Genomic DNA, 27,606 nt, shown 5'->3' on the forward strand with positions numbered 1-27,606 from the left:
CTTTTCCTGGTGGGTAACCAGGCCTGGAAAAGTCACAGCAAGACCTAAAAGGACAACTAAGGCAGCAGCCATGTCTTCTAAACCAAAGACAGAGATACCAGGTATGATATGACAAGGCAATCCTCTCTCTTTGCGAATACAGTCATTGGGAACATCTTGGCAGAGGTTTAAAGAAACGGTTGAGAATCTAATGAGTCTCAGTGATTGAAAAAAAAAATTCAATAGAATTAGGACTTGCCTGAAAAACTTAGGATTTAAAGACAGGATGGCCGGAGCCCTGAGAATCAGGTGGGCCTAAGGCGGGCATACATGTTCAGATGGTGATGGCACCACAAGCGCCAGTCAAGAGTATGCGCAGAGGTACTTGATAGTGCATCGTGAGGAAGGCTAGAAATACAGTAGCAGGGTCAACTTGGTTAGCCTCCCACTTTCAAATTCCTCTTTCTTAGGAGCAATTTCCATAGACAAAGGTCAGTGAAAACATCTGCCTGGATAATGACTCTTGAGAGCCCAAGACCAATACAATTCCCAGGGTGCATCTCTAATCTCAGGGGTTATGAAAGGGCTGGATGTCCACAGAGAGGTCTGTGATGAGGAGTACTACATTCATGAAGAAAGAGCCTATATATATAAAGTCAGGATCCATATATCATGCTTCAGGTGAAATCAAGTAGGACAACTATCTCAGTATCACCATTAGACATAATTCCAGTCTTCCATGAACAACTTTGCTTGGAGACCTGCTTCAGAATTCAGCCAGGTTCCCTATTAAGGGACTCTTGAGAGTCCCTTGGATTACAAGGAGATCAAACCAGTCGAACCTAAGGGAAATCAACCCTGAATATCTACTGGAATGTCTGATACTGAAGCTGAAGCTCCAATAATTTGTTCACCTGATGCAAAGAGCCAACTGATTGGAAAAGAGATGGTGGATGGCATCACCGACTTGATGGACATGAGTTTGAGCAAGCTCCAGGAGATAGTGAAGGTCAAGGAAGCCTAGTGTGTAGCAGTCCATAGGGTTGCAAAGAGATGGACACGACTGAGCAACTGAACTGAACTGAAGACAAATCCAACTCCTTTATAGGCTGTTGTTGTTCAGTTGCTCAGTCATGTCCAATTCTTTGCAGCCCCATGGACTGCAGCATGCCAGGCTTCCCTGCCCTTCACTATCTGCTGGAGCTTGCTCAAACTCATGTCCATCAAGTCGGAAATGCCATTCAACCATCTCATCCTGTGTCGTTCTCTTTTCCTCCTGCCTTCAGTCTTTCCCAGCATCAGAGTCTTTTCCAGTGACTCAGTTCTTTGCATCAGGTGTCCAAAGTATTGGAGCTTTGTCTTAGTCAACACCAAATTCTCAGAACTTGACATGTGATCTGATACATGGCAAGCCAATCAATAAATGTTTGCAGATTAAACAAGTGAACAAATGAAATAAAACAATATAAGATGCAACTTACTCTGAAGAGACCTTGAGATCTTGCATGCTATTAGAAGCATCCTCAAGGTATATCAGAGTTTTAAACTCTCTAGCTATCCTTGCCTTGAAGGCCTACAATTAAAGTTGCAATCTGAGTTATAAAATGAGCATTATTTCTCTAATGTCCCATGGGGATGTGGCTTAGTTACGCAGTCGTGTCCAGCTCTCTGCAGCCCCATAGACTGTAATCCGCCAGACTCCTCTGTCCATGGAATTTTCCAGGCAAGAATACTGCAGTGGGCTGTCATTTCCCACTCCAAAGGATCTTCCTGACTCAGGGATCGAAACTGCATCTCTGGCATCTCTTGAACTGGCAGGTGGATTCTTTACCACTAGTGCCACCTGGGAAGCTGGCAATATTTGCAGACCTTTTTGGTTGCTGGGGCTTCCCTGCTGACTCAGATGGTAGAGAATCTACCTGACCATGTGGGAGACCCGGGTTCGATCCCTGGGTCAGGAAGATCCCCTGGAGAAGGGCATGGCAACCCACGCCAGTATTCTTGTCTGGAGAACTCCATGGACAGAGGAGCCTGGCGGGCTACAGTCCATGGGGTGGCAAAGAGTTGGACAGGACTGAGCGACTGCTAATTTCACTTTCTTTCACGTGGTTGCTGTAACTTGAAGTTGTACTGTCATCTAGTGGGTACAAATGAGGGATGTTGCTCAACATCCTACAAGGAACAGGACAAACCTTTCCTTCCACCTTATCCTTTCTCCCATCTCATAACAAAGAATCATCTGCTCTCAAATTTCACTAGTTCAAGGATGAGAAACTCTGAAAGTGCAATCAAAAGGTCTGTAGAGCTTCTGCCCTGGGCCCAGAAGGGTGATGTGGCTGGGGCTTCGCCGACCTCACTATGTCTGCCATTTTCAATTTTCAGAGTCTGTTGACTGTAATCTTGCTGCTTATATGTACCTGTGCCTATATCCGATCCTTGGCACCCAGCCTCCTGGACAGAAATAAAACTGGGTTGTTGGGTATATTTTGGAAGTGTGCCAGAACTGGTGAACGGAAGAGTCCTTATGTTGCAGTATGCTGTATCATTATGGCCTTCAGCATCCTTTTCATACAGTAGCTCGGAAAAATGCCAGAATTCTTCAGTTGCCATCAGATTTAAATATGACAAAAAAGGACTATCTGCCAAAAATAATGGAAAGAATGGTTAACCCTTTTATCTCTGAACATTGAATGAGCTACACTTTCAGCTGCTGTTCTCTATTTTTGTTATTGGACCAATGTTCTGTATAAATAATTAGGATGTAACATTTAATACTTAGAATTTAAATATGTCTGTAACAATCAACCTCAGTACTGTCGCTACAATATTACATTCTGCATATGTCATTCTCTTGTGCCAGATACCAGTTTTTAGTGAGGTATCTTTAAGGCACATAGTAGAAAACAAAATTGGTAAATTATTCAAGTTCCTTTCACTGTGATTTGGAAATGATAAATCTTCATAGAATGAGACCTTATTTTTTGGACTAGCTTTTTTATTGGGGGAAAAAAAGGTTCAATTTGTGTTGGTAAGGATTGCATTCATATTTAATAATGCTGGCTTTTCCTCTGGCCATATCATTTTGAGCATTAACCAAAGTACCTCTACTCTTAGCAATCTGTAGTTTATTACAGGTGTTTAAACTATTTAAAACAAGCCTATGTAGTTCTTAAGGAGGAAGATAAATGAGATGTGACTTAAGAGAAAATGTTAAGACTATTGAGAAAATGTTCCTATTTAACATAAAATAATTCAGAATACCTGAGTGGTGTTATCTCTGAAACCTCTGGTTAAGTATGGATAAATGTCTTAAGCAAAAATTTGACCAGTTGTCATTCTCCAAATAAGACTACATGCTTAAAGGGAACCCTCTTACACTGTTGGTGGGAATGCAAACTAGTACAGCCGCTATGGAGAACAGTGTGGAGATTCCTTAAAAACTGGAAATAGAACTGCCATATGACCCAGCAATCCCACTTCTGGGCATACACACTGAGGAAACCAGATCTGAAAGAGACACGTGCACCCCAATGTTCATCGCAGCACTGTTTATAATAGCCAGGACATGGAAGCAACCTAGATGCCCATCAGCAGACGAATGGATAAGGAAGCTGTGGTACATATACACCATGGAATATTACTCAGCCATTAAAAAGAATTCATTTGAATCAGTTCTAATGAGATGGATGAAACTGGAGCCCATTATACAGAGTGAAGTAAGCCAGAAAGATAAAGAACATTACAGTATACTAACACATATATATGGAATTTAGAAAGATGGTAATGATAACCCTATATGCAAAACAGAAAAAGAGACACAGATGACAGAACAGACTTTTGGACTCTGTGGGAGAAGGCAAGGTGGGATGTTTTGAGAGAACAGCATCAAAAACATGTATTTATCTATAGTGAAACAGATCACCAGCCCAGGCTGGATGCATGAGACAAGTGCTCAGGCCTGGTGCACTGGGAAGACCCAGAGGGATCGGGTAGAGAGGGAGGTGGGAGGGAGGATCGGGATGGGGAATACATGTAACTCCATGGCTGATTCATGTCAATGTATGACAAAAACCACTACAGTATTGTAAAGTAATTAGCCTCCAACTAATAAAAATAAATGGAAAAAAAAAAGACTACATGCTTAGAGTAAAAAGAGCTAAACAGAAAAAAAAAAAAAAAAAAGGTCTGTAGCAACTAAACCTTGAAGATGGCATTCAGACCCTTAGATCAAGAACAGAATCAAAAATTCATCTAAAACCCACTTCTGCTAATATCATCTCCTTAGTAACTGGACAATGCCATAGGCAAAGGACTATAAGAGTTCAGTCAAGAGAAATAGACATTAAGATGGGGCATTCTAAGAAGTATTTCAAAATGCAGATGTATCTCGGTTCTTATGCTTCAGCAATGTTTAAGTAGATGCAGACTAAATGAGAAAAGTACTTAATTTCTCTCTTCTCTCCAGTTGACCAACTGCTATTTTCTCCTCAAGCCTCAGCTCAAATATTTTCTCCTTTGTGATAAAATCGCCTCTTTCTCTCCCAGAGAGTCTCTTTCTTTCCTGTAACCCTATTCCATCAAACACTCACCTTCATTAAGATTTTCACTTTGTGGTAGTAGGTCTTTGATTACAGTCATAACACCTCCAATAAACTTTGTATTCCTCAAAGTCTTTTTAAAATAAACTTTTTAATTGTAGAATAGATTTACATAAAAATTGCAAAGATAGTACAGAGAGCTCACATATATTCTACAACCATTTTAGCATATTATTAACAACTTAGATTAGTATGGTGCTTTTGTAACAATCAATGAGCCATTATTGATATTGATTTAGGAACTAAAGTCCATACTTTTTTGGATTTTCTTTTACCTAATGCCCTCTTTCTGTTCCAGGATCCCATCCAGGGTTACTTTATACTTAGTCATCATGTCTCCTTAAACACCCACTGGCTGGGAGAGTTTTTCAGACATTATTTTTGGTTTGGGTGACTTTGACAGCTCTGAAGAGTACTAGTCAGATACTTTGTACAATGCCCCTCAATTAAGATTTGTCTAATTTTTTTTTTTCATTATTTGACTAGGGTTTTGCAGGGGCAAGATGACAGAGGTAAACAGCCATAATCCTCACATCGTATCAACAGTACATACTGTCAACATGACTTACCATGCTGATGTTAATTTTGACCACCTGGCTGAAGTCATGTTTGTCATGCTGCTACATAGCGATCACTCCTTTCCTCGATTTTCATCCTGTCCTCTTTAGAAGGATATATTTATGCACATCCCACATTCCACTTCTTTAAGGGCAAAGTAAGAGAATTCTTCTGCATGAATGCATTTATCTGTTTGTCCCTAATTATTAATTTTTTTGTTTTTTAAATTTTTTAACACCAAAACCATTTTCTATTGGAGTAGAGTCAACCAGATTATTTCTTTGTTCAATTATTTATTTATATCACTATGGAATTATGGATATTTATTTTATAGTTTGGATCATAACCCAATACTGTATTATTTTATTGCTCAAATTGTTCTAGGAACTCTTTCATTTCATTCCTTTGTCCCTTTAACATACTCTCATCATTGTGGGGTTTGGGGTTTTTTTGTTTTGAGCACTTCCTTACTTTTCAGCCCTACAAGATGCTCCAGGTTCAGCTTCTAAAATTTCTGACCCAGTCCTATAATCAGTCGAGACCTCCTCTTTATTTTGTTTTATGAACAAATTTTTTTAAAAGAATAAAATTAGTAACTAAAATTTTCTGAATATCCAATATGTGTCAGAAACGATCTAAGAGTGATAAAGAATCTGCCTGCCAATGCAGGAGATGCAGGAAACAGGGGTTCAATCCCTGGGTCGGGAAGATCCCCCAGAGGAGGAAATGGCAATCCACGCTGCTATTCTTGTATGGAAAATCCCATGGACAGAGGAGCCTAGCATGCTGCAGTCCATGGTGTCACACAGAACAGGACACAACTGAGTGAGCATGAAAGAATCTTACATGCATATGAAAACTTGCTGACATCAGGCAAAATTCCAGCTAACTAGTATGCAAATACTGATACACCTTGTTTTGAATGAATTGCCTGGAGAAATTATTTTTATTACATTTTATTTTTATAATAATAGAATGGGGAACCCTAACATTATAAAACATGAAGCTAGAATGGAAAGAATTGATAGTTTTACCTATAAAAATCAAATCATTTTGTTAGTAAAAACACAATAACACAATAAACAATTTAAAGACAAATTGGAAAATTCACACCCATGACCAAAAAAGTTAATATTTAATAATATATAAAGGTTCCTAGAAATTAATAAAAAATTGAGTACCTCACTGGAAAAAAATGATCCTTGAGCAAGTAATAGCCAACATTTATGTAGTGCTTTAGCTTCCCTGGTGGCTCAGACGGTAAAGCGTCTGTCTGCAATGCAGGAGACCTGGGTTCAATCCCTGGGTCAGGAAGATCCCCTGGAGAAGGAAATGGCAACCCACTCCAGTACTCTTGCCTGGAAAATCCCATGAACAGAGGAGCCTGGTAGGCTGCAGTCCATGGGGTCGCAAAGAGTTGGACACAACTGAGTGACTTTACTTCACTTATGTGGTGCTTACTACATGCTAAATACAGTTCAAAGTGCTTTAGGAACATCAGGTTATTTTATCACAGCAGCTTAATGAAGTAGTTACTATAATCACTCCTACTATCCCGAAAAGGAAGCTAAGCCCAGAGAAGTTAAGTGATTTTCCAAATGTCACACAGTTATTAGAATTTGAATCCAGTATGATCAGCTTCAGAGTACTTCAGAGTACCTAAGCTTGTACTTTCCCTGACAGAAGAGTCTTGAAACAAACACTTGAGTGCAAGTCATTTATTTGAGAAATAACTCCAAAGAGGAAAGCTATAAACAGGTGCTATATCAATGTGATGTCTGGCATTTAGTTCTCCCAGAGCCTTCTAAACAGAGCAGTAAAGGCTTTTCAGAATTATCCACCTGACTATCAAGCAGAAGTATTTCTCAATCAGCTTCCATTTGCTGTTGGTAGAAAGTTATCTTCATGGGCATTACTGTCCCTTTAACCTGGAATCTGCATGTACGCTTGCTGAGCCAGCCAATGTCTGCAGCAACGGAGAAGCTCCAGGGCAAAAAGTAAAAGGCATGCTGCAGAAGGTCCCTGGAGCATAATTCTTCCAGTGTAAGATAAGGTGAAGCCTGGATGAGGAGCCAGGGGCCCAGGCAGTTGTCATACCTAAATGTTTTGTGGTCCTTTTATTGTGTCCCTCAGTGGAATCATCATGTCTAGGAACAAGACCCTCTAAACCAGCAGAGCTTAATTACATTCTGTCATTTAGCAAATTCTTGAGATGATGGTGAGAGACACCAGTTTTTCTTCCACTCCTTGGGGACAGAGTATCATCTATCTGCACATACTACATCTTAGATGACAGTCCCCTAGTCCCATAGTTTTGTTATTGAGCTGGTCATTTACATGAGAATTTAATAGATCATCATAATTATAGTGTTGGTGGGGCACTTTGGGAAGGGAAAAGAAACTCATATTTAGAGGATCTGTTGATTCTAGGAAGGACGAATCATTTCTCCCTCCATATGAAAAGCTCCATTGTAATCAGCATGCCACCAAGAGGTTGATTTTCCTGTTTTTTCCTCATGTTGGTGTTAGCAATTTGTGCTTTTCTAGGAATCTTTCCATTTAATTCAAAATTTTAAACATATTGGCGTAAATTTATTCATTACATCCTCTTATCATCTTTTTGGAATCTGCATGATTTGTTATATGATCTCTCTCTTCATTACTGCATGGGGCTTCCCTAGTGGTTCAGACTGTAAAGAATCTGCCTGCAATGCAGGACACCTGGGTTTGATCCCTGGGTTGGGAAGATCCCCTGGGGAAGAGCATGGCAACCCACTCCAGTGTTCTTGCCTGGAGAATTCCATGGACAGAGGAGCCTGGAGGGCTACAGTCCATGGGGTCACAAAGAGTTGGACACGGCTGAGTGACTAACAGTTTTTTCCTTATCAGTTATCAATTTTGTTGGTCTTTTCAAAGAACAAACTTTGGATTTGTTTTTAATTAATTATATTTTTGTCTTCAGTCTTTCCATTCTAGGTCCTGGTATGGCTGGCAAATTTTAATTGAATACTTTATATTGAATGTGAAAAGTTGTGCAGGCTGTAGATGATGAAATCTTCTCCAAAGGGGATTTATTTCCTTCAAGCAGGCAGTTAGAATGGGGGTGAATCCTTGATCTAGTTAGACTGAGGTGTCTCAAGACTAAATTTAAGTCTTCTTGAGAGCTGAACTGGTGCTGCTCTGTCCTGTTGCTAGGGTATAGCCCCTTAGATATCTCAATGGAAATATGAGATATGAACTCATCAGCACCATCATATTACCAAAGCTCTGGGTAATCTTCTAACATCTTAGCATCCACTTTACATTAGACCTTTTAGTTCAGTGCAACTTACAAAGTAGAAATGCCTTGAGAAGAAAAGTAGTAGATTTGGGGGCTTACCTCAATCTTTTCTTTCTTTTTTGTATCTCAGTCTCTCAAGTTGTTGAATGTCTTAGTGCTCTACAATGCCTTTAAATGATTCTTTTATAATTAAAATTTTTTAATATATTTTTATATATTTGTGACTATTCTCTGACACTACACCAAAACTCAACAAGTTGTAGTTTCTTAAAGGTTAATTACAAATAATGAATCTGAAACCATATCGATGAAATTTTCATCTTTGGTGATATTAAAGTCTGTTGGTCTATCTTCCACTTTGAAGTGATTTTGTAAAATTATGCACTAGTCATTTGAAAAATACCAACTTACTGTTACTCAGTTCTTCTAAAAGTTGATATATTTCATTACAGAATTTTTAATCACATTGGTTAGAATCACCACAAAACTCAAGCAAAAATATTGTTAAGTTATCAAGCTCCACTGACAGATACAAGTTATCCAAAATTCTAATTTTTTTAACTGAAGGCTTAGTATGTTCTACCTAATGATTGCAGGGCCCCCTATTGTTACAGGAACCTCTTTAGTAACAAATATATCACAAGAAGAATAACTTGTTATATTTGAATATATTGCAAGACAACATTTGGATGATATATCATCAACAGTAGAAATAAAAATGTACCTATATTCTTCAGAACTTGTATGTTCTATCAACATAAAGGTGACAATCTCATAAAATAATATTTAAACCTAGAAATACCACAATGTGAAAGGCAAATTATGCTAAATAGAAAAGGCTTTAAAATTACAGTAAAAATAAAAATACAACCTATCATTAGCAATGTTTGGTGAGTAGCAGAGGGATATTGATCCAGCTGCCATCTGATTACTGATTGTGATAACTGTGGGCAAAATGACAGAAATCTGTGGAACAAGTAGCTTCAAAAATCATTCTTTAAAAACCAATTTACTACTTATGTGACTCCTAATAAAACCCTTCAGTTCAGCTCAGTTCAGTTCAGTCAGTCAGTCATGTCCGACTCTTTGCAACCCCATGAATCGCAGCATGCCAGGCCTCCCTGTCCATCACCAACTCCCGAAGTTTACCCAAACTCATGTCCATCTAGTTGGTGATGCCATTCAGCCATCTCATCCTCTGTCGTCCCCTTCTCCTCCTGCCCGCAATCCCTCCGAGCATCAGGGTCTTTTCCAATGAGTCAACTCTTCGCATCAGGTGGCCAAAGTATTGGAGTTTCAGCTTCAGCATCAGTCCTTCCATAGAACACCCAGGACTGATCTCCTTTAGGATGGACTGGTTGGATTTCCTTGCAGTCCAAGGGACTCTCCAAGAGTCTTCTCCAACACCACAGTTCAAAAGCATCAATTCTTTGTCGCTCAGCTTTCTTCACAGTCCAACTCTCACATCCATACATGACCACTGGAAAACCATAGCCTTGACCAGACGGGCCTTTGTTGACAAAGTAATGTCTCTGCTTTTTAATATACTGTCTAGGTTGGTCATAACTTTCCTTCCAAGGAGTAAGTGTCTTTTAATTTCTTGGCTGCAATCACCATCTGCAGTGATTTTGGAGCCCAAAAAAATAAAGTCTGACACTGTTTCCACTGTTTCCCCGTCTATTTCCCATGAAGTGATGGGACCAGATGCCATGATCTTAGTTTTCTGAATGTTGAGCTTTAAGCCAGCTTTTTCACTCTCCTCTTTCACTTTCATCAAGAGGCTTTTTAGTTCCTCTTCACGTTCTGCCATAAGGGTGGTGTCATCTGCATATCTGAGGTTATTGATATTTCTCCTGGCAATCTTGATTCCAACTTGTGCTTCTTCCAGCCCAGCATTTCTCATGATGTACTGTGCATATAAGTTAAATAAGCAGGGTGACAATATACAGCCTTGATGTACTCCTTTCCCGATTTGGAACCAGTCTGTTGTTCCATGTCCAGTTCTATCTGTTGCTTCCTGACCTGCATACAGGTTTCTCAAGAGGCAGGTCAGGTGGTCTGGTATTCCCATCTCTTTCAGAATTTTCCACAGTTTATTGTGATCCACACAGTCAAAGGCTTTGGCATAGACAATAAAGCAGAAATAGATGTTTTTCTGGAACTCTCTTGCTTTTTCAATGATCCAGCAGATGTTGGCAATTTGACCTCTGGCTCCTCTGCCTTTTCTAAAACCAGCTTGAACATCTGGAAGTTCACAGTTCACGTATTGCTAAAGCCTGGCTTGGAGAATTTTGAGCATTATTTTACTAGCCTGTGAGATGAGTGCAATGTGCGGTGGTTTGAGCATTCTTTGGCATTGCCTTTCTTTGGGATTGGAATGAAAACTGACCTTTTCCAATCCTGTGGCCACAGCTGAGTTTTCCAAATTTGCTGACATATTGAGTGCAGCACTTTCACAGCATTACCTTTTAGGATTTGAAATAGCTCAACTGGAATTCCATCACCTCCACTAGCTTTGTTCGTAGTGATGCTTTCTAAGGCCCACTTGACTTCACATTCCAGGATGTCTGGCTCTTGGACAGTGATCACACCATTGTGATTATCTGGGTTGTGAAGATCATTTTTGTACAGTTCTTCTGTGTATTCTTGCCACCTCTTATTAATATCTTCTGCTTCTGTTAGGTCCATACTATTTCTGTCCTTTATCGAACCCATCTTTGCATGAAATATTCCCTTGGTATCTTTAATTTTCTTGAAGAGATCTCTAGTCTTTCCCATTCTGTTGTTTTCCTCTATTTCTTTGCATTGATCGCTGAGGAAGGCTCTCTCATCTCTCCTGGCTATTCTTTGGAACTCTGCATTCAAGTGGGTATATCTTTCCTTTTCTCCTTTGCTTTTTGCTTCTTTTTTTTTTTTCATTTATTTTTATTAGTTGGAGGCTAATTACTTTCCAATATTGTAGTGGTTTTTGTCATACATTGACATGAATCAGCCATGGATTTACATGTGTTCCCCATCCCGATCCCCCATCCCGCCTCCCTCTCCACCCGATCCCTCTGGGTCTTCCCAGTGCACCAGGCCCAAGCGCTTGTCTCATGCATCCATCCTGGGCTGCTGATCTGTTTCACCTGCTTCTCTTCTTTTCACAGCTATTTGTCAGGCCCCCTCAGACAGCCATTTTGCTTTTTTGCATTTCTTTCTCTTGGGGATGGTCTTGATCCCCGTCTCCTGTACGATGTCACGAACCTCCGTCCATAGTTCATCAGGCACTCTATCAGATCTAGTCCCTTAAATCTATTTCTCACTTCCACTGTATAGTCATAAGGGATTTGATTTAGGTCATAGCTGAATGGAGTAGTGATTTTCCCTACTTTCTTCAATTTAAGTCTGAATTTGGCAACAAGGAGTTCATGATCTGAGCCACAGTCAGCTTCTGGTCTTGTTTTTGCTGACTGTATAGAGCTTCTCCATCTTTGGCTGCAAAGAATATAATCAATCTGATTTCGGTGTTGACCATCTGCTGATGTCCATGTGTAGAGTCTTCTCTTGTGTTGTTGGAAGAGGGTGTTTGCTCTGACAAGTGCGTTCACTTGGCAAAACTCTATTAGCCTTTGCCCTGCTTCATTCTGTACTGCAAGGCCAAATTTGCCTGTTACTCCAGGTGTTTCTTGACTTCCTACTTTTGCATTCCAGTCACCTATAATGAAAAGGACATCTTTTTTAAGTGTTACTTCTAAAAGGTCTTGTAAGTCTTCATAGAACCATTCAACTTTAGGTCCTTCAGTGTTACTGCCCAAGGCATAGACTTGGATTACCATGATATTGAATGGTTTGCCTTGGAAACGAACAGAGATCATTCTGTTGTTTTTGAGATTGCATAGAAGTACTGCATTTCAGACTCTTTTGTTGACCATGATGGCTACTCTATTTCTACTGAGGGATTCCTGCCCACAGTAGTAGATATAATGGTCATCTGAGTTAAATTCACCCATTCCAGTCCATCTTAGTTTGCTGAGTCCTAGAATGTCGATGTTCACCCTTGCCATCTCCTGTTTGACCACTTCCAATTTGCTTTGATTCATGGACCTAACATTCCAGGTTCCTATGCAATATTGCTCTTTACAGCATCAGACCTTGCTTCTATCACCAGTCACATCCACAACTGGGTGTTGTTTTTGCTTTGGCTCCATCCCTTCATTTTTTCTGGAGTTATTTCTCCACTGATCTCCAGTAGCATATTGGGCACCTACAGACCTGGGGAGTTCATCTTTCAGTGTCCTATCTTTTTGTCTTTTCATACTGTTCATGGGGTTCTCAAGGCAAGAATACCGAAGTGGCTTGCCATTCCCTTCTCCCCTGGACTACATTCTGTCAGACCTCTTCCCCATGACCCGTCTGTCTTGGTGGCCCCACATGGCATGGCTTAGTTTCATTGAATTAGACAAGGCTGTGGTCCATGTGATCAGACTGGCTAGTTGTCTGTGATTGTGGTTTCGGGCTGTCTGCCCTCTGAATGTCATCAAATGTCATCAAATGTTTTTTTCTCCCAGTTTTATTGAGATATAATTGACATAGAGCACTGTATACATTTAAGGTGTACAGTGTAATGATTTGACTTACATCATGAGATGATTAAATGATTAAACAGAAAGTTTAGTGAACATTCATTTCATATAGAAATAAAATTAAAGAAATAGAAAAAAATATTTTTCCTTGTGATGAGAATTCACAACAACTTTCATATATAACAGCAGTGTTAATTGTATTTATCATGTGGTACATTACATTCCAAGTAATCACTACTTACTCATAACTGTATGTTTAAATGTACCTGGTTTTTGTTTTATGGCCATGCTGTGCAGTTTGTGGGGTCTTATCTTAGTTCCCCAATCAGGGATCAAACTCAGGCCTCTGCAGGGGGAGGGCCAAGTCCTAACCACTAGATCACCAGGGAAGTCCCCATGAACATATCTGTTTTTGAAAGAACACTAGATGGGCCCAGGCTTCCCTGGTGGCTCAGACAGTAAAGAATTTGACTGCAATGTGGGAGATGTGGGTTCTATCCCTGGGTTGGGAAGATCCCCTGGAGGAAGGCATGGCAACCCACTCCAGTATTCTTGCCTGGAGAATTCTATCAACAGAGGAATCTGACAGGCTGCAGTCCATAGGGTCTCACAGAGTCAGACACGACTGAAGTGGCTTAGCACGGCATGGCTACGCGGGATTACATTAAGCAGGCTAAACTATACAAGCCACTATTAGGGGAGAAAAGAGAGACTCATATAATATTCTTATCTTCTGATTTCATATCGATGTTAGTTAATTTAGGTACAAGTAAATGACTCTCTAGACAACAAAGTAAGAGAAAAGAGTATGCCCATAAGTCCATGGTAGGGAGAAAGAACAGTCAGTTCATTAATTAATCAGAATCTCACTTACATATATACCATGAAAACAACCTTTGGCGATCTTAAATCAGACTTTATTCCTTGACAACAAGGGTAAACATATAAAAGTGCTATATACCAATTACTGAAAATAAAGATAGTATATGAAATTTATGCAAAGATATTATATCTCCTTTGACAACAAATTCACTGGAATAATTTTAAACTAATCAAAGTCAACTTTATGGCAAAAATGCTGTTATCTGCAGTCAGCCAAGGAAGCATTACCAGGTTTGAAGGTAGATCTTTGTTTTCCCCCAAGAATGACAACTTAGATGAAAAGCCCTCAGATTGAGTTACAGCAAAAGGAAAAAAAAAATTACAATTTTGTAAAATCTCTTTAACTCAGGCTCTCAGATCTCTGAACTAGAGATAGGATTGGAATGTGGCTGCAGGCAGGAATAGTAGTGTCGGAATCTTTTCAATGGAAGTCCTCCTAAGCATGGCATTTTTTAAAAGGAAGTTTCCTGATATCACTCAATGGAAAAAAATTACTCATTTAATATCTGGGTCTCAAAATAAGTACTGAGTCAATACCTGTGTCTCCATTTCACTTATACCAGTCTTTCACAATAGCAACTACAGTGTTTCACTTGTGTGTTTTTGTTTTCTCCTCTTGGCTACATATAATTTTTTAAATAGTGGTTGTGTTTGAAGCTTTGTCATTTAATTTATTTTGAGTGCATCACTGCATTTCTAAAGACATGGCTTTCAAATAACATATTGAAAGATGGAAAGATCAAAAGAGTGAATATGCAGAACAAAACAAATCTCAGAGACCATTTTCTGTTTGAGTTTATGTCTGATACAATTGTTTCATTCTCAGACTGAGGAAGAATGGCACCACTTCTATCCAAATGCAACTTTGAATGTCATTGTGTTGTGTAATGCCTGACATGGAGCTTGATACATAATGAACAGACCATAAGTGGGACTGCTGAACTATATGGCAAACTACGTTTTGTAAAATCTGAACTTTAAGTAGCACTAAATCAAGATGTTTGCTCTTTGAACTTTAATCTGTTTTTATTTACTTGTAAATGTCTTTGGACTGACTTTGAGATGCACAGAGCTGAGACCAAGGAGTTTTAGCACACTTTAAATAGGGAACTAAATAGTATGCTAAGTGAAATGAGCCAGATAGAGGATGAGTATACTACATGGCATCATTTACATGTGGAATCTAAAAAAAAAAAGTCAAATTCAGAGAAACAAAGAATAGAAAAGTGAAATAAAGAAAGAATGGTAAAAAGATGAAAACTTTCAGTTATAAGATGAATGAGGTAGGAGGATCAAATGATCCAATGTGTAACATGATCACTTTAGTGTGTAACTGAAATCTGCTAAGAGAGTAAAACTTAGATGTTCTCACAAAAAAAAGAGACAGAGAGAGGGTGGATGTGTTAATTAATGCAGTGTATGCATTTTTTTCACAATGTATACATGTATCAAATCATTACATTGTACAGTTTAAATATCTTATAATTTTGTTTGTCAGTTATACCTTAAAAAAACTGAAAAAATATAGGGAGCCAAAGGGGGCAAATGATTATATGAACCAAACTAAAATGTTGACAAGGTTCTTACCATTTTTGAGTGTTTCAAGCGATGTAAGAACAGCTTTCGTTGCTAAAGCTGACATGTATATTTTTTAAATTAAGGTTTTTTATTTCAACCAGAAAAGGGAAAGTGAAATTGAGGGAATTCCCACGACATTTCAAAACAATGTTTTACCAACTCTGGATGAAAAAAAAAAAAGCATCATACAGTGAGTTGTCATATTAACAAAAAAGTAGCTAACGCATGAGAATACAGAACCTGGAGATAACTGTCACTACATTTCTAGAAAACTGATAGTTATTTTTAAATATAAAATGGCTCAAGTTGCCTATAATTAATTTACTAAAAAATTAATTAGTAAATTAGTAAAAGAAATTAATTTGGTAAAATCTATAAAACTTCAGGGACTGAACATACTCTGGTGGGCCCATAAGGTTGCCATACTTTCCATAGCAAAGCCTTAATTAAAACTTCTAAAGGTGGAAATCATGGCAAAAGATCAAAGAATGAGAAATAGGTGGCAGGCCGTAGTCAGCTCCACATCAATAGCATTCAGCCGCCTCCTCCTCCCATTTCTTGATAAAAACCCATTAATTCCCACTCCCTTCTATGCTAACATTCATTTCAAGAAAAATATGCTTGGACCTGCCCTCACACTGTGAGGAGCAGAAGCAGAGAAACATGCTGAACATCTACGAGAGCTCTGATCAACTCATGGCTTTACATCTGGCACTTCTGCCCCCCTCTATCCATAAACCATGTCCTTGCAAGGATCAGATGAGGAATTATCATCTCCTTTACTGAGCAGGTGGAAAGACAATCAGATAAATGCACTTAAAAAGACGGCCAAATAGGTGATAAACATTTCTAACCTGTGGCTCATGGAAATAATCATAAACCTACAAACCAGTGTATCTTCCAATACAATTTAGTCAAAAGATGCCCAAGAGGTAGATTTTTATCTGTTGCATTTCTTAAATTTAGCTCTTTTGGCTTCCTAGGTAGCTCAGCGGTGAAAGAATTCACCTGCCCATGTAGGAGACTCAGGAGGCTTGGGTTTGATCCCTGGGTTGGGAAGATCCTCTGGAGGAGGAAACGGCAACCCATTCCAGTATTCTTGCCTGGAAAATCCCATGGACAGAGGAACCTGGTGGGCTGAGGTCCATGGGATTGCAAAGAGTCAGACATGACTGAACACGCATGCATGGACTTTCAGGAGACAGTAAAAGAACAACAGTGGGGGATTAAATACAATCATTGCACCTCTGCCTTCCCATTACTTGCTTCAATTTTTACTTTAATGAAAGTATAAAATATAGCACCTAAAGGTCTTTCATATAGATGGTAACCAGACAATCTATATTCTTCTAAGTAAACTTTTAAAATTAAAGAATAAAAAACACATACAAATCATTAAGTATACAGTTAGATGAATTTTTCATAAGTTAATTCATGTAGTCAGCACCAGACCAAGAAATATAACATTATCAACATCACAGAAAGCTCCCCTTTGACCCTTTCGGTCACTTTCCCCAAGGGTAACCACCTATTCTGACTTCTAATCAGATAGATTCATTTTAGAAAGTATAAATATTCATGCAATTGAACTGTGTCTTTTCTGAGTAATTAGCTCCAGATAAAATTTGCAGATATGTATTGGTCTTACCTAGCTGCTATCCCAGGCATTTATTGTTTGACAACTCAGCTATGTTGAATATTATTCAATAAGCACCATATTGGAACAAAAGGGGGCCTTCCTGGTGGCTCAAGCAGTAAAGAATCTGCCTGCAATGTAGGAGACCCGGGTTTGATTCCTGGATCAGGAAAGGAAAGGCAACCCACTCCAGTATTCTTGCTTGGAGAATTCCATGGACAGAGAAGCCTGGTTGGGCTACAGTCTATAGGGCTGCAAAGAGTCAGACAAAACTGAGTGACTAACACATATATATACAGAGAGAGAGAGGGAGAGAGTTTGTGTACATATATGTATATGTGTGTGTGTGTGTGTGTGTGTATAATGCCTATTGTATTCCTTCAAAGACAAATATTGATAATGGCATTATACATGTGCTAATAAGAGCAAATCTGGGGTCCCTGCTCCCACACTGTTTCCAGTCTTGCTCTAAGTTAAGCAAATAAGTTAATGAGTGATTAATAATGGAGCGAGGGAACCATGAGACTAAATACACATAGATCACTAGATGACATTTCTTTCCAAAGAGGCACAGACATCAACGAAATAGAGGAACTCTGTATATAACCCTAAAGTCGAAGAAGTTTCTCTGTAGGGGCCAGAGCCCTAATAATCTTTGCTTTTCCTCTATTGGGTGGGAAAACTTCTCTCTTCTCCAAAGGACCCAGTGCCCCTCTTGCTCCCTATCAAAATAAGATTAGTTTACTCTGACTAATGTGTAAATGGCTGCCAGTTCTCACTGTTCTCGCTCATGGAGGTGTTTCCACTTACCAAGACATTTTGATTTTTATAAGTACTTTTTTGGCTGTACTGGGTCTTTGCTGCTGCACAGGCTCTTCACTAGTTGCAGGGAGTGGGAGCCACTCTCTAGTTGTGATGCACAGGCTTCTCACTGCAGTGGCTTCTCTTGTTGCTGAACACTTGGACTCTAGGGTGCACGGGCTTCAGTAGTTGCAGCATGTGGCTCAGTAGTTGCAGCTGCCAGGCTCGAGAGCACAGGTTCAATAGTTGTGGCACACAGGCTTAATTGCTCTGTAGCACGTGAGATCTTCCTGGATCAGGGATCGAACCCATGTCTCCTGCACTGGCAGGTGGATTCTCTACCACTGAGCCACCAGTCATGTGTCATGCGTTAGTCGCTCAGTCGTGTCCAACTCTTTGCAACCCCTGGACTGTAGCCCGCCAGGCTCCTCTGTCCATGGGATTCTCCAGGCAAAAGTACTGGAGTAGGTTGGCATTTTCTTCTCTAGGGGATCTTCCCAACCCAGGGGTCAAACCTGGGTCTTAAAGAATGCAAAGTCTTTCTCAAAATCTTGTATACCTCTTCAGTATCAAATATGTATAAATTAACTATTCATTAGTCACAGAATTTTAATGTTGGATGGGAACTTAGAGGTCTTTAGTCAGTTTCTAAACTGTCTAGGTAGGAGTTCCTCATTCTGTTTCCCCACTACCAGGCTTTCCTGCCTATGCTTAAACACCTCCAATGTACTCAATGTCTCATTAAAAGGCTGTTCTTCTCCAAAAAAACCTCTAATGTTTAGAACATTCTTCTTTTTAGCAAACCAGAATCTACCTCCTTGTTATCATCACCTCTTACCCTGAGTTCTTTGGATTAATTTAATAGATGTCTTCTTTGTATCCAAATACAAACACTCAATATTTATACTTGGGTCACCAAAAAATAAATCTTTAAAGACTGCTGATACCAGAGGAGCAGAAAAGGGAACATTACAGAGTTGAAGGCATGAAAAAATTCACCATTACACATGAGCTGTTTAAAATTATTATAGTTTACAGTCCTTATTATTATGATATCCAAAATGGTAGTTCTGTTAGAATTCTGTTAGGTAGTTCTGTAAAATGTTTACAGTTAAGCAAAAAGGTGTGGTTAATTCTATGTGAGATTTGTGGCTAATGTCCCCCCCAAAAAAAAATCATTACAAAGCTTGAATAAATGCCTCTTTAGCTCCCATTCCCCACCTAAAGGCTTCCTTATTTTCAGGCAAACTTACATTAACTTTTACCACATTAAGTTATTCAAAATTGCTATTATACTGGGAAACTATTTTTAAGCAATTTATTGCATATTCCATTAAAAAAGTTATTTAACAATTTTATAGAGGTTGCAATACACACATCAGTTCAGTTCAGTTCAGTTCAGTTGCTCAGTCGTGTCCGACTCTTTGCGACCCCATGGTTCGCAGCATGCCAGGCCTCCTTGTCCATCACAAACTCCCGGAGTTTACTCAAACTCATGCCCATTGAGTCGGTGATGCCATCCAGCCATTCTCATCCTCTGTCGTCCCCTTCTCCTCCTGCCCTCAATCTTTCCCAGCATCAGGGTCTTTTCCAATGAGTCAACTCTTTGCATGAGGTGGCCAAATATTGGAGTTTCAGCTTCAGCATCAGTCCTTCCAATGAATACACATATACACACACACAAACCCCTCAAAGTTACTATTTTGCTTTTAACAAAAGTATTTTAAGGTCTCAATTTTTCTTCAACCAGTACCCCAAACTAACCAATAAATAAACCTGGAAATTTACATGTACCTAAGAAATACAACCTTTTATTCAGGACCAATACCTGATTCAGATAAAAGGAATACTATACACACATGTTATGCAGTTCAAAAAAGTACCTCTCAAAATGCATCAAGAAAATATTTGCAACAATTTAGACTCTGGGTCTGTCTGAATGAAATAGATTAATACAGTATATTCAAAACCCTAAAACCAAATCTTGTATCTAACAATTTTCAGAGTCCCTTTTGAGACTATTTCCTTAAATTTTTATTTAAAAGTGACAACCTGCACATGATGTGTGGGTAAAAATTTATGGGTAACTACTAATTCAATTGAGAATACCTAAATGTTAAAATACTTCACCTATTTTTAAAAATGACATTTTAGATAAATTGAGTTTTACCTTTACTGTAGCAGGCAGCATGTAAATTACAAAGCAGTAATACATTACATGTGGAAGTCCCACATCTATGCGACAATTAGCGTCATCTTTTTCTCAGTTTGATTTTTATTAACACCACCCCAAAACATGTATATTTTGGTTCTGCAAAGCCTTTTGATTCTGCAAAGAACACTTTTGGTTTTCCTTTTTGTAACTGTTACATACAGTTTTATCCAGTGGCTCCATTTTATCAAATTATCACAAATTGTTGTTTTGATAATTTTTACATTGTTGACATGATTTTTTAATCTCATCCAAACTCGAAATTATTGGCCCATCAACAGTTCTCAAACAGTGGAAGAGTAATATAACATTTATATACTTGACTGAGTTTGGACTTTCCCTCCCTTAATCTCCAAGTATGCCCCTGCCTAGCAGCATCACATCCATCTTGTCTGCATTGAACCTCAACCAGCTGGTTCTTAACCATGTCCGAAATTCAGCCAGGTACTGGGAGAATCAAGCCACCACACCATCTGGATCAAAGGAAAGACAGCCTCAGCAGTAACGAGACTGGAGACAATCCTACAAGCTCAGCATTCACCCCATCTCTAATTTTTAAAGACAGCCAGGAATTAGGACAGGAATCCCACGATAATTTTAGAAAAACATTAATGAGCCTTGAGTCATGCAATTTGCAACTGATGATAAAGGAATAAAAGTGACTCAATTAAATAGGTCGCCTCATTCCGCCCATGACTGAAGAAAGATTCACTCGAGTCTGGGTCACTTCGGCTACGTAGCCTGAGTAGATCGACCAGTTTTGTAACTGCACAAGCTTTCCTGCAAAATTAAAGAGTTTTAGCGTTGGAGGAAGTTTTAGGGATACCTGGGGCCCAGAGAGAAGTAGTGACCCGCCCAAGGTCACACAGCAAACGAGGACTGGAGATGGTCTCCAGGCCAGAGATCTTTCTACCAAAAGCTGAAAGAACAAGGTCATTCAAAGGTGACGGAGGCATCTGTCCCCAGGGATCCTCCCACAGGCTGTGAGGACCTCTTTCCCTCACAACATGCCCTCTTCCGGCCTCTCTTCCCTCTCTTACTACCTCCGAAAATGGCTGGTTTGCCCGAGGCCCATTTGCCCAGGACCCTGCTCACCATCAGGGATCCTAAGCCACCAGGGAAGCCCCAAAAGTGAATTTTTAGTTATAAAACGTCATGCATCACATCAGGAGGGCAGGTCCTCTTTCAGACAAAGAACAATTAAAGTTACCCTGTTCAGGTAACTACTAAAGCAACTCTTAATGCTAGTGACCTCTATTTATTGAGAGTTGTGCCAAATTCTTTATAAACATCTCATTGCTTTCACAGACAGTGCCATTATTATCATTTTTTATTTCACAGATGAACAAACTGTTACTATCTAGCCCAAAGGCATGTGAGAAATGACACTAATTCTCATACTTGTCTTTCCAAAAGGCTAATCTGACCCTGGTTTTTGGCAGCAGTTCCCAGCTGAAGGCAGAAGTAGAAGCTAGAGGCCAAAGTTCCCCTGAGCAATCCAGAAAGGGAACTCATTCTTCTGCATCACTGTTGGTGGGGACCTGAGAGCCACTCTTCGTGCTGCTGGCACCTCTGGCCCTCCTCATTTATGCTGGACTCTTAGAGAAGCTGCATTAATGCTTTCAAGGTCTGATAAGTTAAAGAGCAGCAAAGTTTAAAGATGCATTGAAACACTGCTCCAGAAGCCTGCATATCAACCTACTGGGCTGCCTTGACTTCAACTTATTCCCAGTCAAGGTGTAATGGATGCTTCGGAGGCCACTAGAGACTTTAGCTGCAAATCAAGGGCAGCCTCTGAACATCCTAACAGGGCCTAAAACATCCAACATTCCCCTCTGGACACAAGTGCCAACCATGTCTCCTAATTCTTAGAGGGCAAAGCAACAGAGTTGCTCCAAATAGGCCAGTTTTATACCATTTATGGAAGCCCTGAGTCTTTTCAAAGGTCCTTTCACCAACCAAGGGACCTGTACTGAGAAAGAAAACACAGCTTGGTAAAAAAGTACGCCCCAGTACTTAACTCCCAGGGTACTCTAATGATCCCAAGGGATAGAGAGCAAGACTGAAAGTGCTCAAAACCAAATGAATTCAAAACCTAGATAAAGTCTCCCAAGGGGCTTGGGATGGGAGGGGATATTGAAACCCAAGAACTGAGTAGAGCAAGGCCAGAAAGTCAGGAATCATCAGCTACCTGTTAAGACTATATCTCAACACAACATGATTCCACTGGTTTTGGAAATATTACCGATCCTTTGTCCAGAATGGTTTCAATGTCAGTCTAACACAATGAAAAGGTACATCTGGGGCCACAGCAACCCACCATAATTATAGAGACTCATTTTGGGTAACCCTGTTTACAGGATAACAGACTTAAGTCAAATTACTAAATTTGAGAAAACGAAAAAATGCTCAATCCAGTTTAGCAGTTCAGAAATGAATGAAATCAAGCTCCATTGTTTTAATGCAAATGAGATGGCTTTTTTTTTTTAATGTTATTTGCAAATATCTAGCTTTATCTAGTTTTGTGGTATCTTTTCTTCTGCTATGGTGTGTCTCAGGGACCATCATATGGCTGTGGCTTGGCATAAGTAGACCATCAGCTTCTAAAAAGACTTATCAGGGAGTGTAAGATAACAGAAGTCAGAGTTCTGTTCAGGATTGTTGGAGGCGTTTGGAAGGAGGAAGAGAAAAGGGGCATCAAAGACTTGCAGACCATCCGAGGTAAGGGTTTCGAACTTTTCTGTGTTCCATTTCCTCTAATCTGGATTGGCACATCCAACCAGATTCTTGCCTTCAGTGCCACTTTTAAAATCCTAAGAGATGAGCACATCAGAGCACCAATTACTATTTTTTTTTAAAAAGTGAAAGTGTTAATCGCTCAGTCATGTCTGACTCTTTGCAACCCCATGGACTGTAACCCACCAGGCTCCTCTGCCCATAATTCTCCAGATAAGAATACTGGACTGGGTAGCTATTTCCTTCTCCCAGAATCCTCCTGACTCAAGGATCAAACTCTGGTCTCCTGCATTGCAGGTGAATTTTCTACCATCTGAGCCACCAGGGAAGCCCCATCTTTAAAAAAGTATGGTCTCAATTCAGAATGAGGCAGATCTATATTAACTAATATGAAGCAACTTCTAAGATACACTAATAATTTTTTTTAAGTTTCAGAATGGCATGTATATTGTGCCACTTGTGTACCTGCAAATGGAAGGAGATATGTACAGTAAGTGTTTATGTATGCATAGAGTATATCCAGATTCCAGGATACATTCAAGTCAATCCAGTTCAGTCATTCAATCATGTCCGACTCTTTGCAACCCCATGAACTGAAGCATGAAAGGCCTCCCTGTCCATCACCAACTCCCGGACCTTGCTCAAACTCATGTCTATCAAGTTGATGATGCCATCCAACCATCTCATCCTCTGTCATCCCCTTCTCTTCCTGCCATCAATCTTTCCAGCATTTTGGTCTTTTTCAATGAGTCAGTTCTTTTCATCAGGTGGCCAGAGTCGTGGAGCTTCAGCTCCAACGTTAGTCCTTCCAATGAATATTCACGACTGATTTATATCCATCTCCTTGCAGTCCAAGGGATTCTCAAGAGTTTTCTCTAAAACCACAGTTCAAAGCATCAATTCTTCGGTATTCAGCCTTCTTTATGGTCCAACTCTCACATCCATACATGACTACTGGAAAAACCATAGCTTTGACTAGATGGACCTTTGTTGGCAAAGTAGTGTCTCTGCTTTTTAATATGCTGTCTAGGTTGGCCATAGCTTTTCTTCCAAGGAGCAAGAGTCTTTTAATTTCATGGCTGCAGTCACCATCTGCAGTCATTTTGGAGCTCAAGAAAATAAAGTCTGTCACTGTTTCCATTGTTTCCCCATCTATTTCCCATGAAGTGATGGGACTGGATGCCATGATCTTAGTTTTCTGAATGTTGAGTTTTAAGTCAGTTTTTTCACTCTCCTCTTTCACTGTCATTAAGAGGCTCTTTAGCTCCTCTTCGTTTTCTGCCATGAGGGTGGTGTCATCTGCATATCTGAAGTTATTAATATTTCTCCAGGCAATCTTGATTCCAGCTTGTACTTCATCCAGCCCAGCATTTCTCATGATGTACTCTGCATAGAAGTTAAATAAACAGGGTGACAATATACAGCCTTGATGTACTCCTAGGATACATTAGAAAGAGGTAAATGTAAGGCGATCATGGGGGTGATATGTCTCCCTCACACTATATACCTTTTGTAGTTTAATTTTTTTCCAAGTTTGAAAAAGTAATAATTTAAAAAAATGTACCATTTCACTAAGAAAGCTATATTTTCCAGACCAATATATGACCTATAAGACTTTGAAATTTTATATAGTGAGAGTACTGTGCAGAAATAAAGTGACCCAGGGCTGTCTTACACAGTCAGTCAAGACACAGCTTAGCCCCAAAAGACTCCATTTTTGTTAAAGGGGTTCTTTTGCTGCTTTTTTTAAGTCTTTTTTTCTCTTCAGATTTTCTGAAGATTGTTCATGGTGGTGAAAGAAATCACAAAGACTTTGAAAGAGAAAATGTGTTACTGTGTTAGTTATTAAATAAAAGCATTCCCTTAACTCTCTGGAAAGAGAACTACAAAGAAAAGCTGAAGTCACTTAAAAGATTTATTTCTCTTGCCCTAACTACTAGTGAATATGGATCAAGATGGATACCCAGTGGCCAAATTTAATTTTTTTTATCCCTGAAATTCTTTTCTATGTGATTTGCCATTTTCCAAAATCTCCATTGAGTATTACTTAAGTCTATGACTTGTTCACTGAAAGTGAATTATATCTTACAAAGCCAGATCAAATTAGTAAATATTATTTCACACATAATTAATAGATTTTTTCCTGTATCTTTGTTTGCTTTTTGTTAACCTAACATTAGTAAGTAATTTGCCTTCTGTTGACAAAACAATGTATTCAATTTCTGATAGAAACTAATGGGACAAATCGAAATTATGTAGCAAACCTAAATAGACAATAAAATAATTTACAGCCTTAACTCTTCCTATATCAAATACAAAAATTATCTACTTTAAGTTATTTCTAATAATTCAATATTTAATACTTTAGAGTCTTGAGAGTGATATAGTTGTTCATAAAATATGCTAATTAGGTAACCCTTTCAGAGTTTAGTTTTATCTCTATTTAAGGAGGAGAAAAAGAAATAAAACATAATTTTTTTAGAATTATCTCTTATATGAGTACTTTGGAAATTTTGTGTTGAAGTTTAGATGAGATGTGTATTGTAGGATCCATTTTAATGACTCTAAAGGAGAAACAAAAAAATCTTGATTTTTATAAAATCAATATGTTAACAAATATATCTAACATGTTTAACAGAGATTACCAAACAAGAAAGAAGTGAATTATGGAGTCAGAAAAATCAAAGTTCAATTTCTAAATGGGTAATCTTGAGCAAGTCTCAGCACTTTACTAAATTTCAATTTCCTTTTCTATAAAATGGAGCTATTATTCTTGACTTACAGAGCCATGGAGAGGATTAAATGAGATACAACTTAAAATGCTTATGACTATACCTGGCACAGATATCTAAACAGCAGCTATTATTATGACCAGAATATCAATAAAAGCAAGATTATGAAAGTCAAGTAGGGACTTCCCCAGTGATCCAGTGGGTAAGACTCCACTGCAGAGGTCACGGGTTCAGTCAATAGTTGGAGAGCTAAGATCCCACATGCTGAGCAGTGAGGCCAAAAGAAAAAAAAAAAAAAAATAGAAAGTCAAATAATACCCACACAAAGCAGACATCTCTTCTTCAATCAGCCTCCTGGCATCTGCTCTGATGTAAAACAGTGGCCCCAGATAATCTAAAAGTAAAAATAATCTAAAAGGTCAAATAATCCAAATAGAACTGTCTGCAACTGTCTTTCTATTATACAATATTTTTATGGTCTATTTATTTTCACAATAACTTTTTAATGAAAAATTAAAATTAGATTGACAATCAGTGCTCTCTAAAACTTTTTTCTTTCAGAAAAAAACAAGTTTACTGACTAGCCCACAAACCTCCAGGTATGATGTGTGTAAATCAATGTATTTATACATCATATACATTTTTAAAATACACCCCCCAAATAGAAAAGCTTCAAGTATGAGAAAAATATAAATCAAAGTGGAGACATTCTTCCGTGTTCCTCAACAGGTATCCTGCACATGCCTGAGGGGGAACCTCCATACCAGAGGTTGCTACCCTAAGAATTTTTTGACTTCTCACCAGTGAAGGAGGAGAGACAAACTGATGGGTGACCTTGCACAGGAGAACAGCAAGGACTTCGAGGTTCCCAACCTGCACTGAAAACTGGTCTTCCATCTGTGACCTTGGCAAATCTGTTTATCTCTTCGAGCTTCAGGGTCCTCTGCTATCAAAGGAGGGCAATACCCACAAATGACGCTGTCTGTAAAATATAGTGTTTGGAGCACAGTATCATTATTACTCAGAGCTGAAGGAGGTCGTCACAGATCACTTAAGACACTAAGGCTAAAACGACTGTGTGTGTGTGTTATTTGCTCAGTTGTATCCAATTCTTTGCAACCCCGTGGACTGTAGCCCACCAGGCTCCTCTGTTGGTGGAATTTCCCAGGCAAAAATACTGGAGAGGATTGCCATTTCCTCCTCCAAAGTATCTTCCCGACCCAGGGATCAAACCCAGACCTCCTGCATTGCAGATGGATTCTTTGCAATGAATCCATCTGAGCCACCACCAGAGAAGTCCACAGAATGACAGTCTTTTTTAAGACTAGGAAACTTGCCTAAAGCCACACAGCTAGCTTCAGACAAATCCAGAACCATCCTGTTTATTGAACTGTTTGCTATGTCAAAAAGTGCACAGTTGGGCAAGGTTTCCCTGGGACTGGGAACATAAATTCTGCCATAAAATCTTACTCAGTGTGTAATCTACATAGAGGTTCAATTAAAAGTTACCCACAGGCTGTTGTGCAGTTTTAAAAATCCCACAAGTATATTCACAGGGCAGGAATAGAGAGGCAGACACAGAGAACAGACTTGTAGGGCACAGCGGGGCGAGAAAAGGGTGGAAGGAATTAAGAGAGTAGCACTGAAACATATACATTACCATATGTAAGACAGATGAAAGTGAAAGTTGCCCAGTCGTGTCCGACTCTTTGTGACCCCATGGACTTTACAGTCCATGGAATTCTCCAGGCCAGAATACTGGAGTGGTAGGCTTTCTCTTCTCCAGGGGATCTTCCCAACCCAGGGCTCGAACCCAGGTCTCACGCATGTGCAGGCAGATTCTTTACCAGCTGAGTCACAAGGGAAGCCCAAGAATACTGGAGTGGGTAGCCTATCCCTTCTCCAGGAGATCTTCCCAACCCAGGAATTGAATCAGAGTCTCCTACATTGCAGGCGGATTCTTTACCAACTAAGCTATTAGTGAAGCTAGTGGGAAATTGCTGTATACCACAAGATGCTCAATCAGGTGCTTTGTGACAACCTAGAGGG

General features: G+C 39.3%; 1 protein-coding gene across 1 annotated transcript; it reads left to right on the forward strand.

The window, feature by feature from the left end:
* The first annotated feature begins 2,299 nt into the window (after positions 1-2,299).
* Positions 2,300-3,239, forward strand: LOC122453728 (protein kish-A-like). Its single transcript, XM_043487868.1, has one exon. It carries the CDS (start codon positions 2,338-2,340, stop codon positions 2,554-2,556), a length of 219 nt encoding a protein of 72 aa, XP_043343803.1. The 5' UTR covers positions 2,300-2,337; the 3' UTR covers positions 2,557-3,239.
* The last annotated feature ends 24,367 nt before the right edge of the window (positions 3,240-27,606 follow it).

Source organism: Cervus canadensis, chromosome 15 (assembly GCF_019320065.1).
Source record: "Cervus canadensis isolate Bull #8, Minnesota chromosome 15, ASM1932006v1, whole genome shotgun sequence".
NCBI classification, from domain to species: Eukaryota; Metazoa; Chordata; class Mammalia; order Artiodactyla; family Cervidae; genus Cervus; species Cervus canadensis.